Source organism: Calidris pugnax, unplaced genomic scaffold (genome assembly GCF_001431845.1).
Source record: "Calidris pugnax isolate Ruff unplaced genomic scaffold, ASM143184v1 scaffold45, whole genome shotgun sequence".
Taxonomy (NCBI): domain Eukaryota; kingdom Metazoa; phylum Chordata; class Aves; order Charadriiformes; family Scolopacidae; genus Calidris; species Calidris pugnax.
The window spans coordinates 805,083-822,768 of NW_015090764.1; the positions used below are offsets into that span (position 1 = coordinate 805,083).

At 39.8% G+C, this 17,686-nt stretch overlaps 1 protein-coding gene across 1 annotated transcript in view; it reads left to right on the forward strand.

Annotated features, from left to right (window-relative positions):
* The window catches only part of USP32 (ubiquitin specific peptidase 32), a 61,056-nt gene that overhangs the window by 24,020 nt on the left and 19,350 nt on the right, over positions 1-17,686 (forward strand). Inside the window, exons 10-17 of the mRNA XM_014952750.1 lie at positions 335-397; positions 2,210-2,293; positions 5,658-5,719; positions 5,845-5,947; positions 7,911-8,103; positions 9,252-9,427; positions 10,198-10,338; positions 14,395-14,512. Of these exons, the coding sequence (XP_014808236.1) occupies positions 335-397; positions 2,210-2,293; positions 5,658-5,719; positions 5,845-5,947; positions 7,911-8,103; positions 9,252-9,427; positions 10,198-10,338; positions 14,395-14,512 (940 nt within the window). The remainder of the gene's footprint in view (positions 1-334; positions 398-2,209; positions 2,294-5,657; positions 5,720-5,844; positions 5,948-7,910; positions 8,104-9,251; positions 9,428-10,197; positions 10,339-14,394; positions 14,513-17,686) is intronic.

Sequence of the window (17,686 nt, forward strand, 5' to 3'; positions counted from 1 at the left end):
AAAAGTAGGAATGTGAGTGTTGATTGAACGTGGTGTCAGTGAAATACAGGCTTCCTTCGACTACCTGAGCAGAGCAGCCTTGATAACTGGATGTAACTCACCCTGTGCAGCTGTGACTTCCACTCCCCACAGCAGGGGGATGTGACTGTGGTGGCTGCTCTCTCATATAAAGACACCTTAGGTACCAAAGCACAACTGTCTCGAAGCACTCACTTGTGAATTACATAGAGGTATCATCAGCATTTCTTAGTTATATGTTTATTCTGAACACATGCAGCTCCAGAGGGTGCTCTTAGAATTTAACTCTTGTTTTCTAATCCTTTTGTTTGTGAAGGAATTGGACATGGATTTGTCTGAAATTGTAGAAGATATTTTGAATATGCATGATACCACAAAGGTAGGAATTTGCTGTTCTTTCCTTGTCATTTTTATATCCTAGTATCTTCAGTTTTTTTATAGGAGTTAAATCTTGTGCTTTCTTTAAAGCAGAGATGTGTCAATAAAAGAATCTTTCAAGAAATGTCAGTTTTCCAGTAAAATTTTCCATATTGTTCTGTGCGAGAAAGACTATGTTTGAATTTTATAAGCCATCTATATATATGAAACTAAACCAAAAATACACAGCCAGATGAAATTAATTTGAATATACTGTTTGCAAGGCTTTGGCTATGCATAATTAATACCAGTTTTAAATCTGATGCTTGACTTTTGTTCTGGACAAAATATTCTTTTGTTTCACGTTAAAAATGATCTTGGGAAGAAAGGGATAGTGCATTAGTGTGTCTTATATTTTATGCTATATAAAGATGCATTATCCTCCCATGCTGGAGCAGGACTGTGTTAATGCAATAGTAATTTATGCATTATCATTATCAAACGATTTTGTTTGCAATAAGATCATATACAACCAGTGAACTATATATGATGATATTTTTTCACAGCTAAGTATCTCGGAAACTATGGAGGTATCTGTCATGACTGTTGTGACACGCAGCAAAAAATCTTAATAGTTTCTATTATGATTTATAGTTAGCTGTGTGTAAAGCTTTAATTATGTTCTTCCTTTTTCAAGATAGGCACTGTCATCTTCAAACAATATAGGGGAAGTTGTTTCCATTATTTCATCCTTTGCTTCACTAGTTAGGAAGAGTGTCTGTAAACTATAAATAATTTAAGAAAAACTATAAAGAATGTCTAGAAATGCTTAATTACTTGTTTGAGTAGTTGGCTTGCCTGCTTGTACGCCAACAAAGTGGTGGGCAAATAATCTATTATAATTTTTTCATTACCAAAGCAATAGAAAACACAGCTTCAGTGAGCTCTTTCTTTCATCCTTTGAGGTTTTTATTGCTTGCTTTTTAAAAGAGTAGTTTATAACCAAATATACAGCAGTCTTGTTTCCACAAAGTCTTCAGAATTATCTTTCATAGTTGCATCATGAATGTAGTGCTGGAAAGAGCTGATGGTGCAGTAATTACATAAATTACTTAACCTCTCTTCATCTGCTGGCTTTGACCTGGGTGAACTCTGGAGAAAATGGTCTGTAAGAAGAGGTGGAGTAACTGTCGCTGCTGGAAAAATGGCTCTGAATTGTATTACAATATAAAAAATTCAGATTGATCCTATCCCTGAATTGTTGAAAATCAGAAGGTCTTCTGACACTGGGCAGTGTTACACTACTGTGACTTTGCAGGTGATTCAGAATTAATAGGACTTGTGTAGAAGGGGAAAGGCATAAGAACTTGATGATCCAAAATAGTTTTTCCCAACCCAGAGAGGAAGACGGCGGGTTTCTGAATGGACACAAGTATGTGCAGAGCTTATTTGGATGATCTAAGGCAGAGATCATCTTAGTCTTGTTTTGTTTCTTACAAAGTGGTTGCCCTGAGCAGTCCCGTGCTGCTGCTGGCTCATGGTTTGAGGAGGTGCAGGTGCTGTGGTTGAGCATCAATACTGAACCCAAGGGATGGAGAGCAGGAACAAAGCTTACTCCTGGGCACAGTTCATCCTCTGCACACACGAAGCTTTTTGGTTCTTTAGGTTGCATATGTTATACTAGAACTGGATTTTTCTTCTTTCATTGGATCAAATTTTATTATCGGGGTGGCAGGTGCTAATTTTTATCAAATCACTGTCTTTCTCATGCCTTTTATGACACATTTAATGAGTATTTTAACATTGATGTTTTTGCCTTCTCCCTTTTACTAAGCTTGGACACCTCACTCTGGAGGATTATCAGATATGGAGCGTGAAGAGTGCACTTGCCAATGAATTTTTAAATCTACTTTTTCAGGTAAGTTTAGAGGAAATTTAAACGTATAAATTATAGTAATTAACTCATGAGCTTTTTACATGGCCATGAAATGCAGCATCAGCGTTTGTGTCAACATCCTTACGGTTGGGTCTATTGCAGTACGTTATGTGGTTTTGTGATTATACATTACCTTGAGGGAATGATTCTCTATTTGATTATTATTCTTTTCAGTGTATGGAGATGCCTAAAGCACAATTTGTTAAAGTGAACGTAGTGTACTGTTTATAAAATGAAAAGAACTTTCAAGTGTATCAGCATTTATATTTTCCATTAGAAAACGTCTGTGTTCTTAAATGTTCTGTTCTTGCAAATCTTTGCCAAGAAAGTGACACAGGAAATGAGAAAAGCTTTTGCTAACTCCTTCCAACCACTTCCCTTCTACGTTTTCTGCTAAGGCCATCTGAGGAACCTTTCATTGCTTTTCTTCTTGCAGCACCTTGAAAGCTGTCATATCCTATCGCTGCTGTGGTGCAGAACCCGAGCATCAAGTGTGTACTGAATTGGGTTTTAATTGAGCTTGAATTGGATTTTTATAAAGCCTTAAAACATTCATGTTTTAGCTCTGGTTTCACTTTGTACAGAAAATAACCCCCAAAGAATATTTTCATTTGCTGCAGTTTGTTCCTTACCCATTTTTCATAGGGGCTGAGTTTAAATAATAATAATCCTAATGAAGCCGTGAAGATTTTCCCTAATTTAGTATTCACCTCCAGCCCTGTGTGACAGCCTCAGCTCTTCCAGGGAGGGCTCATCTTCATGAGTGAAGCTTAATCAGTTACAGGGTCACATTGTAGCAGAAAAATACTTCATCAGAAAGAAGCTGTGTGTTATTTTTAAAAAAAATAACTAATTGTTGTGAGAGACTGCCTGAATAGCGTACTACCCATTCTCCTGCTTGTGACCCTTGACTATAAATTGTATTTTGAACTACACTTTCCCAAGGACTGCGTGGGGATGGAGTGGGAGCATTCTGAGGTCATCAGGTACACCACAGCTGAAAAGAGTAAAATCAGAAAGTTCTGCAAATTCTTTTTATCTCTAATTGTGTCAGGTTTTGCTTACATTGTATGTAACCTTCTCAAGAAGGGCTGTCTTTGTTTTCAGACTGTCTAGCATCAAATACCCTGTCATAACTTAATATAGATTAACTAACAAATACCTCTGCAGTATTGAGGTGGAAAGAAGGAACATTTAATCAATTGGTCTTGATGCTGAATCCACATCTGAGTTGCTTGTTGGAAGTCTCATTCACAACATTTTTTTTCTCCTGACAAGAGTTAGAATCATAGAATGGTTTGAGTTGGAAGGGACCTTAAAGATCATCAAGTTCCAACCCCCCTGCCCTGGGCAGGGACACCTCCCACCAGACCAGGTTGCTCCAAGCCCCATCCAGCCTGGCCTTGAACCCCTCCAGGGATGGGGCAGCCACAGCTTCTCTGGGCAACCTGTTCCAGTGTCTCACCACCCTCACAGCAAAGAACTTCTTTCTGGTATCTCATCTAAATCTCTCCTCTTTCAATTTAAAACTATTCCCCCTTGTCCTATTGCTCCATTCCCTGACAAAGAGTCCCTCCCCAGCTCTCCTGTAGCCCCTTCAGATATTGAAAGGCTGCTATAAGGTCTCCCTGGAGCCTTCTCTTCTCCAGGCTGAACAACCCCAGCTCTCTCAGCCTGTCTCCATAGCAGAGGTGCTCCAGCCCTCTGATCTTTTTCGTGGCCTCCTCTGGACTGGCTGCAACAGGTCCATGTCCTTCCTGTGTTGTTGCTGCAACAGATCCATGTCCTTCCTGTGTTGAGGACTCCAGAGCTGGACACAGAGCTCCAGGTGGGGTCTCCACAAGAGCAGAGCAGAGGGGCAGAATCACCTCCCTGTCCCTGCTGGCCACATTTCTTTTGATGCAGCCCAGCTTGCTACGTTTTTGTTTCAGATTTTGATTTCCTTTGATAACTTTATCACGTGAGGTGCCCTCATCTCGTGCTGCAGGCTCAGCAGCCTCCTCGTGCAGGACAGGGTCTGCCATTGATCTGTCTGGGCATTTATTTGAACCATCATGAGCTTGTGTGTCTCATCTGCAGCCAGAAAAGCTAAGTGGTCTGAGAGGAGTGCCTTGGGAAGCTTCGCAATGAGTAGGTTGGTTTATTTGCAGCAGGGTTAGTTTATACCAAGAATCTGATACTCACACAGTGTTACGTGACTTTAAAAAGAAGCACCAGAGCCAGCTGTGATGTGTGTGCTGTGAAGAATCTGATACGTGACTTTAAAAAGCAGCACCAGAGCCAGCTGTGATGTGTGTGCTGGAAAATCTGTTGCTTTCCCAGCAGCTAATGGCCTTTGTTTTATGCAGAATGTGAAACGGTCTCTCACACTGTAATATAAATTTAAATAAGATATCTCACCAGTCATTAGAAATCTCCAGCCGAGATGCAAATTGATAGCCTCAAAAGAGACACAAGGAAAAGATGATAAATCACGTTATGAGTGGCAACCAGTTTGAAATCTGTCTGGGAGAGGCGATGGCTGAGCCTCCTCCCTGCCCTGGAGACGGGGGCTCCTGCAGAGTCACCTCCTGCTGCCACACACCCTGGGATGGGACCTGCTGGGGAACCAGCCAGGACATCACCACAGCCAGCCTGGGGGGCTTTAGGAGGGAGAGAGGAGCACAATATTAGCCATCTGGGACTGCAGCTCGTACTCAGGATAATACCCCACCCAGACAGAGTGTCCTTCTCAGGGATGGTGCCTTTTTCTTCTGCGTTTGTTAAAAAAAAATTTAAAAAAAAATCAGACTTTCTACAATTTTGAGAGTCATCGCATCTGTGGTGGTGACTGGTTGGTTGGACTCATATAAACTTCCCCCTCAGCCTCTTCATGTGCTCGTTTTCCTTTCAGTCCCTTATACAACCACTTCTCCCCGTTTTTCCCCTTCCCTTTTTTCCCCCCGTAACTTTTAGCTTATTCTTCCAGTATCTTTCATTCTCCCAGTTCCCCATTCCCTCTCTCCAGTACATACAGACAGCTCAGCCCTGTGTCACTTACTGTCATCTTCCATAGCGTGTGCGTCAGCCAGGAAAATAATGAAAATTCATTTTCTGTTCACCTTAATTTGTCTTGGGGCATTTAACATTCTTGGTATTTTTGTCTTAACAGTGGGAATGGGTTGTGGATCTCATAGCTCAAAATACTTCTTTTTTTTTTAGTGGTTTGTTCAACTTTAGGTAATCTTGCTACATAATTGAAAAGAATTTTCTGAAAAGTCCCATTAGAGTTGTTCTTTTCTTTGTTTCACCTAATGCTTGTTGCGCAGAGGTGTAGTTCTTAATAAGAATTACTTTCTCTTTCCAGGTGTGTCATATAGTTTTGGGGCTACGACCCGCCACTCCAGAAGAGGAAGGACAGATTATTAGGTACGTGTTTGGCTCAGAATCTTAAAATGGGGTTCAGAATCGCCTTTAAATTTTAATTTTTGAAAGAAGGACCATAATTTTCCTGTTTCAATTAATACTTCACGTTGTTCACTCTTTATGTGCAGAGGCTGGTTAGAAAGGGAAAGCAGGTACGGCCTCCAGCCAGGGCACAACTGGTTTCTTATCGCGATGCCGTGGTGGCACCAGTGGAAAGAATATGTCAAATACGTAAGTATAATAGTACTCTACACTGAATAAGTGATTTCTTTGTATTTCTGAATGTGCTGATAAAAAAAAAAAGAGCGTAGAGCAAATGACTGCTTAACCAATAATGCTTGAAATTAAGCATCTCCCGTCTCTCAGAGGAAAATAATCGTTTTGCTGAATCATTGTCACATGGGGAGCTTTTCATTATAACTTCATTAAACTGTCACCTCTTTCTGTGCTTCGTTTCATCATTCCTGCATGTCAAAATATTTTCTTGAATGAAAACGTACTCTCACAATAGTACTTCCTTTAAGTCTTTGAAACTAAAGCCACCTCTTTTGGCTTTGTCTTCGCTTGGGTCGCAAATACACACTGTGCATTTTCTGGGCAAATAAAGGAGGGAATTGGTATAATTTGATTTATAGACAATGGTGAAAAGTAGTGCAGAACCCGAAGGTGATCGAAGGAGTCCTACTCAAACCTTACATTTATACTCTCAAAAAAGTACTTCCTTTAAGTCTTTGATACTAAAGTCACCTCTTTTGGCTTTGTCTTCGCTTGGGTCGCAAATACACACTGTGCATTTTCTGGGCAAATAAAGGAGGGAATTGGTATAATTTGATTTATAGACAATGGTGAAAAGTAGTGCAGAACCCGAAGGTGATCGAAGGAGTCCTACTCAAACCTTACATTTACAGAGTGCTCTTCGTACCCTCCAACTAAAGTATTGAAGTTAAAGCATCACTATGAAGTTTAGAAAAGAAAGCATATTTAATAAAATTTAATTGAGGTGGAGATTTCACACAAGTGAAAGAAACTATTTCTCAAAAGAGTTTTATATAGTGATAAGTAATTATGTAAGTATTTGAGTTGTATAAATGGAAATAAAAAAACTGCAATGCGTGCATTAACTAACCGTGTAATTACAGTCATTCTTTGTGCACAATGAATTGGACAAATGATGGCTTAAATGCCTGAAATACGGGGTAATTTGATCCTTGTCCTGGTGCAAGTCCTCAGGTGGGCACGTGGTTTCATACCTCATCCTTCACACAAGAGCACGGGGCTGTTACTCACTCTCTGCCTCCAGCAAAAAGGACACTCAGAATCTCTGAGAAAATCTAGAAATGATTGCTGTAATTCCAGCATACATTTTTGTCTTATTTTTATACTTTTAGCTTTACTGCACAGTTTTGTTATTTGACAAGATACTGTGTTTAGTGATGTGGTAAAAAGGGGACAAGATAAAAGGAAATATCCCTTTTTTCCAGTGTTGTTACAGTGTGGTTCACTGCATGGATTTTCTTTTTTCCTCTCGAAGGGTCAGTTAATTCCCTTTTTCTTCTGTTTTCTCATTCATTCCTTGCCGTTGTTGGGGCTGGTGCTGGAAATTGGGTAGCATTTCTCTTACATCATGTCTGTGCTGGGCTGGCAAGTGATGCTGCTGGGGGGATGTGCATTTATTTCTCTGCCTTTATCTTGCCCAAGTGTGAGCCAGGTTGCCTTTGCAATGTGGCTTCTCCAAAGGAAAAAAAACCAACAAAACCAACTTTGTTTCAAAAGAAAGTTAGAGAAGAATAAAATGTTGCAGGTTTGGGGAAAGAATGCTGGGGTTTTTGTTGGTTTTGTGCTTGCTCTTCTCATTAAACCGTATGAAATTCAACAAGAACAAATCCTCAAATATTTGTAGTCTGTAATTATAGCTGTCTAAAAAGGTTGTCTTTTTATGTATGTAGATAAAGAAAATTCTGGTATTTCACAGTTTTTATCTTATGCAGAAGCGTTTATTGGATTGGTTTAACAATTCTGTTTCTGCAGATCTTTCATCAGTAGATGTAGAAAGTATATATATATATCTATATAAGCTTGTTGTGATATGCAAAAGTTGCCCCACAGCTGTGAATTTTGGTGATTGATTTGGCTGATGCTAAACGTCTTTGGTATTGGCTTATAATGGACTTTTCTACTTGCCTACCAATTTTAGGATGCAAACCCTGTTGTGATAGAGCCTTCATCTGTCTTGAGTGGAGGTAAGAATTCACTCGTAGCTGCGGCAGCCAATACTTCAGAACAGGGAGAAGACAAAATGGGAGGTCTTAATTACTTCAGTGCCACAGAAGAAAAGTTTTCAGATAATATTTCTACTGCATCAGAAGCCTCAGAGACTACTAGCAGCAGTAAGCACAACATCTTATTTCCTTGGAGGTTTAATGTAGAACAGGTTTTGAGAAAACCACATACTGCATGGATTCCTCCAGGCGGAGAGATAAGGGAGTTGAGATCGCAGAAGTGATCTACGTCGATGAATTACTGGGATTTTTTTGGTCTGTGGTGGATAAGCAGGAAACAGACTGGTTTAAACAGCAATTCATCTTTTATGCTATGACTAATTTCCAGAATTGTTTTCAAGATCGTTTTTGTCCTATCATTTATTTTCTGAGTGGATTTTTTTTCCCCCTCTTTACATGAAAGTGTTTCTAGCTCGTACCTGGTTGGGATCGGACTGTCCCTTGCAATGAGGTGACCAAAGAGGAAAGAAGCAGGAAAAACAGACTTAGTTTTACAGAGCATGTGACCTAATGAGTTTGTGCAGATTCAAGGAGCCGTCTTTGCGAAAGGAGGAGAGCTTTTAGTGATGATTTTTAGCCAGTTCTTGTGAAAATTTGAGATTTGGATGGGTTTTTTTTCATTAAAAGACAGCTGAATGTTGCATCTGATATTTTAATACCTGTGTCTTAAAAATGTAACTTCAATTTGAAGTAGATAACTTACTGTGATCATTTTTGGGGTGGAGGTTGGGGAATAGAGGAACGGCAGGAAGGGAGACAAGTTTTAGATAAAGGTTCTTTCTTTTTTCTAACCTGAAATTTAGATTTAGTGTTCTGAACAGCAAAAGGAGGTTCTAGGAGAATAAAATTACGTGCTGATTCAAGAGGAAGAAATGAAAACAAGGCATTATTGCATATATATTTGAGTTTTTGTGTAAGACGTTGAGGAGTTTGATATTCAAACATTCAGACAGCAGCAAATGCCAAATACATTTGCTCACACAAACTGGGTTAGGCTGTTTTCAGACCAGTATTTGTGTAAGTATCTGGTTTTTGGATCTCATAGATCCACTTTACCTTTTCTGAGAGCACTAGTAGATTTGTCACTCGAGTTTGGGAGAGTTGCATGTTGTACTGAAGTATGAAGGACATCAAAATTCTTCAACATTCTGTTTTAAAAACAAAAAAAAAGAGAATACAGCAGTTTAACTGTTTTTTTCTGTTATGGACTCATGAACTGAAATAGAAATATATTTTTTTCTCATATTCTGTAACAGATTCTCTTTACCCTGGCACCCCAGGGGCTGACGTGTGCTTTGCCAGGCAGCACAACACCTCGGACAATAATAACCAGTGTTTCCTTGGAAGCAACGGGAACACTTTGTTACATCTGAATCCTCAGAAACCAGGAGCTATTGATAACCAACCCCTCGTAACACAAGAGCCAGTGAAGGTAAGTGCATCTGAGTCATGTGAAGGCAGGAAAAGTGTCTTTTTACTGTACTTGCATCACAGCTTTATGTGTGTTTAGATTTTTCAGTGAGTGTCTTAATTCTAAATTAACACTGCTCTGTCATATAACAGAATTTGGGTTTCTTAGTCTTAAGAGGAAAAACATTGTGTTCTGTTTCTAAGGCTGCTATTGAGTGTTGTGTGAGAAGAGATTCAAAATGTTCTTAAACAGCTTCCCAAACCTTATGAATGAAAGAGGCATTTATGAATACACAACTTTCGGCATTAACTCTAAAATATTTTAATAATTAAACACTTTTATTCAGTGTTTTCAATCTAAATATAAGAGCTTATTGCTATTGCATAAAACCAGAAAATAGTTAATGAAATAGTAAACCAAACCTGACAGTTTTTCCAGTATTTGTGCAAAAAAAAGGTGAAATACAGACGTGTTTTAAAGCACCATCAGTAATGAGTATAGATTGGATTTCTCAAAGCAGTATCTGAAGTTGTTGGAGTAGGTGACACAAGAGAAATGTCACACAAATTTGATATTGGACAACCTTTTAGAGCAATAATAAGTAGTAAAACTTGAGAATTAATTATTGTTACACTTAAATACCATTTTTTCAGTATGAAAAGCAGTTGCTAATTGCTACTTAAAAGTTTTTCAGTAATTAAAAAGCATTCTGTGTTCATGCACTGAAATTGTGGTAGCTGTATACTGTTTTTTTCCACTTGAGATTTGACAAAATCCCTATTTGTTCCAAGGCTGCATCATTAACAATGGAGGGTGGAAGGTTAAAGCGATCCCCACAGTTGGTTGAAGGAAAGGACTACATAATGGTACCAGAACCAGTTTGGAGAGCACTTTACCATTGGTATGGAGCAAATCTCTCCTTGCCCAGGCCGGTAAGTTGTGATTATAGACATTGTTTACTTGCCATAACCACCCAGATAACATAAAAAACCCTGTGGGTCCAAGCTTCTGCCAGGTGCACAAGGTAATCTTTTATGGTCATCATCTCCTACGTCGTCCAAAATGGATAGTCAAAATGGAAGAGTCTTGAAGAGCAAGCTGGGGAAAAGCAGCCTCACAAATGGACACAGATAGCAAGTTGTAGATATTTACCAGGAGGTTTGGAGCACAAAGCCCAGGAGATACTGCAGCAGGGCAGAAGTGCTGCTCAACTGACCATGATTGCTAAAGCAGACAAAAGTAAACTAGAGATCAGTTTAAAAGACTTGGCATCAGAACAGTCATCTTTAAAAGCTAAGATAAACTTTCAGCTGGTCTGCAAAACCAATAAATCTAAAACCGGGACACCTGCAGCTTTGAAAATGCATTTCTTCTCTCTTACAATTTAACGATGTGGGGGGAAGGTAATAATTGCTGTCCTTTGAGTTCGCACTGAAATTGTGGTAGCTGTATACTATTTTTTTCTACTTGAGATTTGACAAAAAATCCCTATTTGTTTCAAGGCTGCATCATTAACAATGGAGGGTGGATGCACTGAAATTGTGGTAGCTGTATACTGTTTTTTTCCACTTGAGATTTGACAAAATCCCTATTTGTTCCAAGGCTGCATCATTAACAATGGAGGGTGGAAGGTTAAAGCGATCCCCACAGTTGGTTGAAGGAAAGGACTACATAATGGTACCAGAACCAGTTTGGAGAGCACTTTACCATTGGTATGGAGCAAATCTCTCCTTGCCCAGGCCGGTAAGTTGTGATTATAGACATTGTTTACTTGCCATAACCACCCAGATAACATAAAAAACCCTGTGGGTCCAAGCTTCTGCCAGGTGCACAAGGTAATCTTTTATGGTCATCATCTCCTACGTCGTCCAAAATGGATAGTCTAAATGGAAGAGTCTTGAAGAGCAAGCTGGGGAAAAGCAGCCTCACAAATGGACACAGATAGCAAGTTGTAGATATTTACCAGGAGGTTTGGAGCACAAAGCCCAGGAGATACTGCAGCAGGGCAGAAGTGCTGCTCAACTGACCATGATTGCTAAAGCAGACAAAAGTAAACTAGAGATCAGTTTAAAAGACTTGGCATCAGAACAGTCATCTTTAAAAGCTAAGATAAACTTTCAGCTGGTCTGCAAAACCAATAAATCTAAAACCGGGACACCTGCAGCTTTGAAAATGCATTTCTTCTCTCTTACAATTTAACGATGTGGGGGGAAGGTAATAATTGCTGTCCTTTGAGTTCAGTGTCACAGAAAACACAACACACAAGATCTGGTGAAGATCTAAAAGCAACAGGTGATGGCAGTAAAGAAAACAGGCGAAGACTGTTCTTTGTGAAAATGGTTGCCCAGAAGCACTTCTGAGCTGTAGCTGCAGGAGTGGGGGTTCCTGATAAGAATTGGTGTATGAGCGTAATAGCTTTTGGTATGCCCAGACTGGTTGTTGGGCTTCTGGGCAAAGGTTTTTCAGTAAAGAATTTATCATAATGAATTTGTCAAGACATAGATGCTAAAACTGAGTTAGGATCTACTGTCTAAGGTGAATCAGGGTGATTCTGGTGAACCATGGGCAGTGCTAAAAGCAGGGACCAGTAACCTCACCTGACCCACTCAGCCTGGCGGGCTCTTTTAATTCTTCAGATTTGATTTTTGTTGCAGGTATTACCTATCATAGCCAGGTGAATACCAATTTTTATCACATATTCAAAATTAATAGTTCTTTTGTGTCATTCTCCTTCTAGTATTATGATAATTACCTTTTCTTTTTTTCTAATGGGTCACTGAAAGTCTCACTGGTGAGCTCATTCTTCAGCACAAAAGCAGTAACGCTCCTCCAAACTTATGGAATGTTCATTTGTCAGCAAATAATTTGTATGTAGTGAATTTTAACATTTCTTACCTTTGACACTACACAGAAAAGCCAATGAATCACAATAAAATTGTGAAATAGCTTTACAAAAAATTAACAGGAGTGTGTCCATTGTGTGATAAAAAATATATTTACAAATGGGCAATACTATGTTCTTATATCAACAATTATTTAATTGTAGTCACTTGAAGCCTTGTAATAAAATTAAGTAATTAGCAAGAGCATATCAAAGATAAGGTGCTATTTGTACTTGTTTGCATAAAAGTTTTGTTAAAAAAACAACAAAAAAACTTGAAGAACTGGAATTGACTTTTTGTAACTAACACTAGTGTTTTCTGTATTAAAGCTGTAATAACTTTAATTGAAAATTAATTCTGGGCACAATGCAGCTTGTATTGCAGAATATAATTTTCAAATGTGAAAGTGCCATATATTAAAATGGAATTGAATAAGTGGACTAATAATGAGTCTGTGTTATCCCAATGAGATTATTTTTTTTTGGTTGCAGTTAAAACAGCAACAGTATTTCTGAAAGAGAAGCAGTAATTATATAGCAGCAGCCATTGTTGAATCATATCATTTCCTAACGATCTATTGAGCTCTCTCTCTGTTTCCCTGGGTGTGATACTGCAAAACGATTAACAGGTCATAATCATTTGGAGCTAAAGCTGGCATGACTTGAATTATTAATATTGAATTTATATAAAAAGTGGGCTGATGGTAGAGGCAAGAAAAATGGAAGCAATTTGGTCTGTTCACTCAGAGGCACCGGAAACTTCCTTGAGTTTCTGTTGAGTGTATTTATTCCACGTAGTGTTGGGTTATTGTGTGTCAGGTGGTCTCCTAGAGGAGCTAGGCTTAAAAAAAAGGAAGTGAGGGGATTTTTTGGATGGGAGCAACAGAGATTAAGTGGTTGGTGTCACAAATATCCGGTGTCACAAATGGGGGAGAATTAGCTGTGTGATTGTTGAGGATTTGATCCGTTAGCCCTTGTACTGGCAATGATTCTATAGTGAAAAATCACTGGCTCCTGTTACCCTCCTCCCACACCTTCTCCATGGAAACAAACACCTTTCAGGAGCCAGAAAAGGCCACATCTCTTTATACACGGCACAAACTAATGCACTTGAGATTTTTGTGATAGAGTCATTAGAAAAAAAAAAAAGGCTGACATTCAGAATGAGAGAACTTTAGTTCGGGTATTCTGTCTGCAAAAAAAATATAAATAATGTATGTGTGAACTTCAACTTTTTGGTCATTTTGACACTTAGTTATCTGAACACCTGAATTCTTGAAGACTGTTTGATTGCTCACAACCATTTACAGGGGCACTTACAGTCCCAGGCTCCCACCCCGCAGCAGGGACTATTATGTTGTTTCTTTCCAGAACATTTCATCGCTGTTGTTTTTATTGTAACTGAAGTTTAATCCCGTGGCACTTCAGTGTATTATATTGCTTCTCACAGCTTCAGCTGAGTGGTTTTCTTCTGCTTCACATGGGCACAAAAATAGTGAACATTCCTGCCATTTATGCTTGTCTACGTTTGGACAGATGTAGATAGCAAAACCTTTGTAGAAATAGTGACCCAAAAGCTGCAAGTCGTGTTCTGGGGTAATTTCAGGTTTTTTCTGTCAGTATCAAAATGCAACAAAAATAAGTTTCAGTCTGTTCTTACGCTATGAAAGTTTTAATTCAATCCTAAAGTTGGGAACAAATGTCTTATTTGGCATGTGTGTTTTTTCAACAGTTGTCAAACCTTTATATTGAAGTATATACTGAGCAGAATTAATGAGTTTGTTGTAAATTCACATAGATTTCAGGGATTATAAAAGTGTTCTATCCCTGGCATTGCACAGGAAGGGATGCTCTGCTAAAGAAGGTGTTTCCTTTTGACAATCTGCAACTAATAAGCTTCTAAAAGTGCTCAGAAATTGGTAAATTATTATTCCTGTGAATATTTGCCTAAGACCCCATAAGAAGTTCAGAGGATTTCTCGTCTCCTAGTAAAACATACTTTATTTTTTTAAACATCTGCTTTAATCATTAATTCCTGTTCCCTACGGGTTTCCTTACACGTTTGGAACAGCAGCCTCTTAGAATGTGTTTTCACCCTCTTTTCTAGGTGATCAAAAACAGCAAAACCAACGTGCCTGAGCTGGAGTTATTCCCTCGCTACCTGCTCTTCCTGAGGCAGCAGCCGGCCGCTCGCACGCAGCAGTCCAACATCTGGGTCAATATGGGTATGATGAGCCTGAGAATGTTTCCCCAGCATTTACCTAGAGGTAACTTAAGAATGCAGCAAGAACCCAAGCGCGCAGTTTCTAAGAGAGCGAGACCCGCAGCTGTAGGAGCTTTTGCTGCCCCTCTGCTTGTACACCAGCTAATCAACCGGGAGGCGCAATCAGCGGTCGGTAACGATTTCGAGGCTTTCCCCCTCTCTTCTCTTGGAAGAAAGAGGCACAAGGGAGCATTTTCACTGAATCATAGAATAGAATCGTAGAATCGTCTGGGTTGGAAGGGACCTTTAAGATCATCTAATCCAGCCATCAACGTAACTCTGATAAAAACCATCACTAAACCGTGTCACTAAGCACTATGGCAACCCGGCTTTTTAAATCCCTCCAGGGATGGGGCCTCAACCCCTTCCCTGGGCAGCCCTTTCCAATGCTCAATAACCCTTTCAGTGTCAAAATTTTTCATAATCTCCAATCTGAACCTCCCCTGGCGCAACTTGAGGCCATTTCCTCTTGTCCCATCGCCTGTGACTTGGGAGAAGAGACCAATCCCTCCGTCTCTACCCCCTCCTTTCAGGGAGTTGGAGAGAGCAAGAAGGTCTCCCCTCAGCCTCCTTTTCTCCAGGCTGAACACCCCCAACTCCCTCAGCCTCTCCTCATAAGATTTACTCTCCATACCCTTTGTTGCCCTTCTCTGAACATGCTTCAGCCCCTCAGTATCTTTTTTCTGCTGAGGAACACGCTTCAGCCCCTCAATATCTTTTTTCTGGTGAGGGGCCCAAAGCTGGACACAGCCCTTGAGGTACCCCATGCCTTTCCTGCTATAGGCCAGGATGCTGGTGGCCTTCTTGGCTGCCTTTCCTGACACAGGCCAGGATGCTGGTGGCCTTTTTGGCCACCTGGGCACACTGCTGGCTCCTGTTCAGCCAACAGTCAACCACACCCCAAGGTCCTTTTCTGCCAGGAGGCTCCAGCCACTCTGCCCCCAGCCTGTAGCGCTGCAGGGGGTTGGTGTGACACAAGGACAGGACCCAGCACTTGGCCCTTTGGTGCAATCAGTTTGGTTGCAGAGTTATTGCAAATAGAGCGGGGAGCGGAAAGTGAGAAGTGAGCAGGGCTCAAACTGGGCAACTCAGAAGGGCAGGAGTGATTAATCCTGTCAGGAGTTAATTTTATAGCCATAGAATAGATGTATCTGTTGGGAGTTGGACGAGATGGTCTCTAGAGGTCCCTTCCAACTCTGCCAACTCCGTGATTCCTGTGCATTGGGTTGGGGAGGTGTATCAGGTAGTACAGCGGTAAGATCAATTCCATCATTGTTCAGCCAACTGGTGCTGAGTTACTTGGGCAGCCAGATTTTAATGGCCAAAGGTAGTTCATCCTCTTTAGAAAAGGATTGAATTAATGGAATTTGAAGACTGTTACTTGATGCAATTGGGAAAGGCTTCAGGAAATGTGAGCATCCAACTGAAATACGTGCCATAATTGTGGGGGTGATGCTCACCACAAGATTGTACAAGTAATAGACTATAAGAAAAATCTTTAGATGGCAGCTTCACGTCACAGCTGGAAAGTGTTGCAGGATTTGTTCCCAGTTTGTATGCACAGTTGCACACTTGCCTTGCACAAGAGGTTTGAAGAAGTACCTGATGCTCACACGCGTGTGCGTTTGGATACGCACAGATCCACATGTGCATCCACAGTAACAAATGTCCAGAAATGGGCTCACTTGACCACTGAAAATCAAATCCTTCAGCCTTGCTGGTGTTGGCCTGTGTTCCAAAATCTCATGCAGATGCTCAATGTTTCCCTGCTTGGGTAGGATCTCCAGCTGAGCCTGTGGATAGTGGCTGCCTGCTTCATCCCGTTCCGCTACAGAAACTGCCTGCTGCCCAAATTCATATTTCCTACTTGACCTAATAAAATGGAAACTGCTTTGTTTGGACATCCTAAAAAGCCCAAATTCAAATAAAGAGAATCTTCTGATGTGCCAAATTTGACCTTGATTTGGAATTATTTTGCTCTGCACTAATTTATTTGTCCAATCAGTTATTAATCTTTTTGAGTTTTCAGATGTGCTTTCTTGCTGTAATCTTACAACTAATCCTCTGATCCCTAATCTCAGAAAATGCTTTATTGTGTTCTTTAAAAAAAAAACAATAATGAGTACTTGGCTTGCTATACTGAAGCAAAACTGATGCTTTGCTGACTTCCTAAGATGATTATGGTGTATTTTTACACCCTTGTCAAATTGCATGTAATATTGCATCTTTTCATATGGTACTGTTTATTTTATTTTAATCTTTTGACAGTGAAAGTAGAACAATGTCACTTGTGGTTACTTCATTGATGCAGTTGCCTGGTTGGATCTGGCCATATAATAAAAGCTTCTCATGAATATGTTTCAGAGCTGTCTCTGTGAGGTGTGGGGAATTTCCCGAGTTTCAACTAAAGAAGCTCAAAAAATAAAGCCTGTAAAGCTGGTCTCATCTCTTTCAAACTGAGCTTGTGCAAATGTTTGATTTAAAGATGAGCTCCTATTATGGAAACCAGCTCCAGTCTCAACTGATGGGATGAGTTCGTGTTGCAAACGTGAGATTGTGGAGAAATTCTGGTGAAAATCCTAGACACCTTCACGGAATTAAGTTTTGAGGAATTCAGTTATTTAGAGTAGTTTTATTGTGAAACTGCCAAACTGGTCTCATCTTCACAGAGCAGCATTCATCTCTGTAGGAGAACCAGAGCAAAGTTATGATACTTCCAAGACAGTCAGACTGCTATTTTTATTGTGCTCTCAAAGAGAAAATTATCACAATATTTTGAAGTATTTTATTTTGAAATTTACCATTGTCGCTGATACTCTGTCTTTAAGAGAAAGAAACATAATAGTCCAGTCTTTTAAAACTACTTTTAAATTAATGTATTTCCCATGAGAATCTTAAGAGAGCAATTTTCTAATAGGTTTTTTTAAGAAGGGAAGTAAATTTATCTGCTTTTTGATAGCAAGTTTGTTGTCCCAAAGGGTTAGTAACAATGAGCTTTCAATCCAACTCATTATTTTATCCATAAACAAAAAGAGAAGAACTGGGTGTACTTCTTTTCTTCGCAAAATAGCGTATGTAGCGTGTCAGTTGTTACTGATCCGATTTTGGCTGGCCGATGGGTATCTACATTATCTTC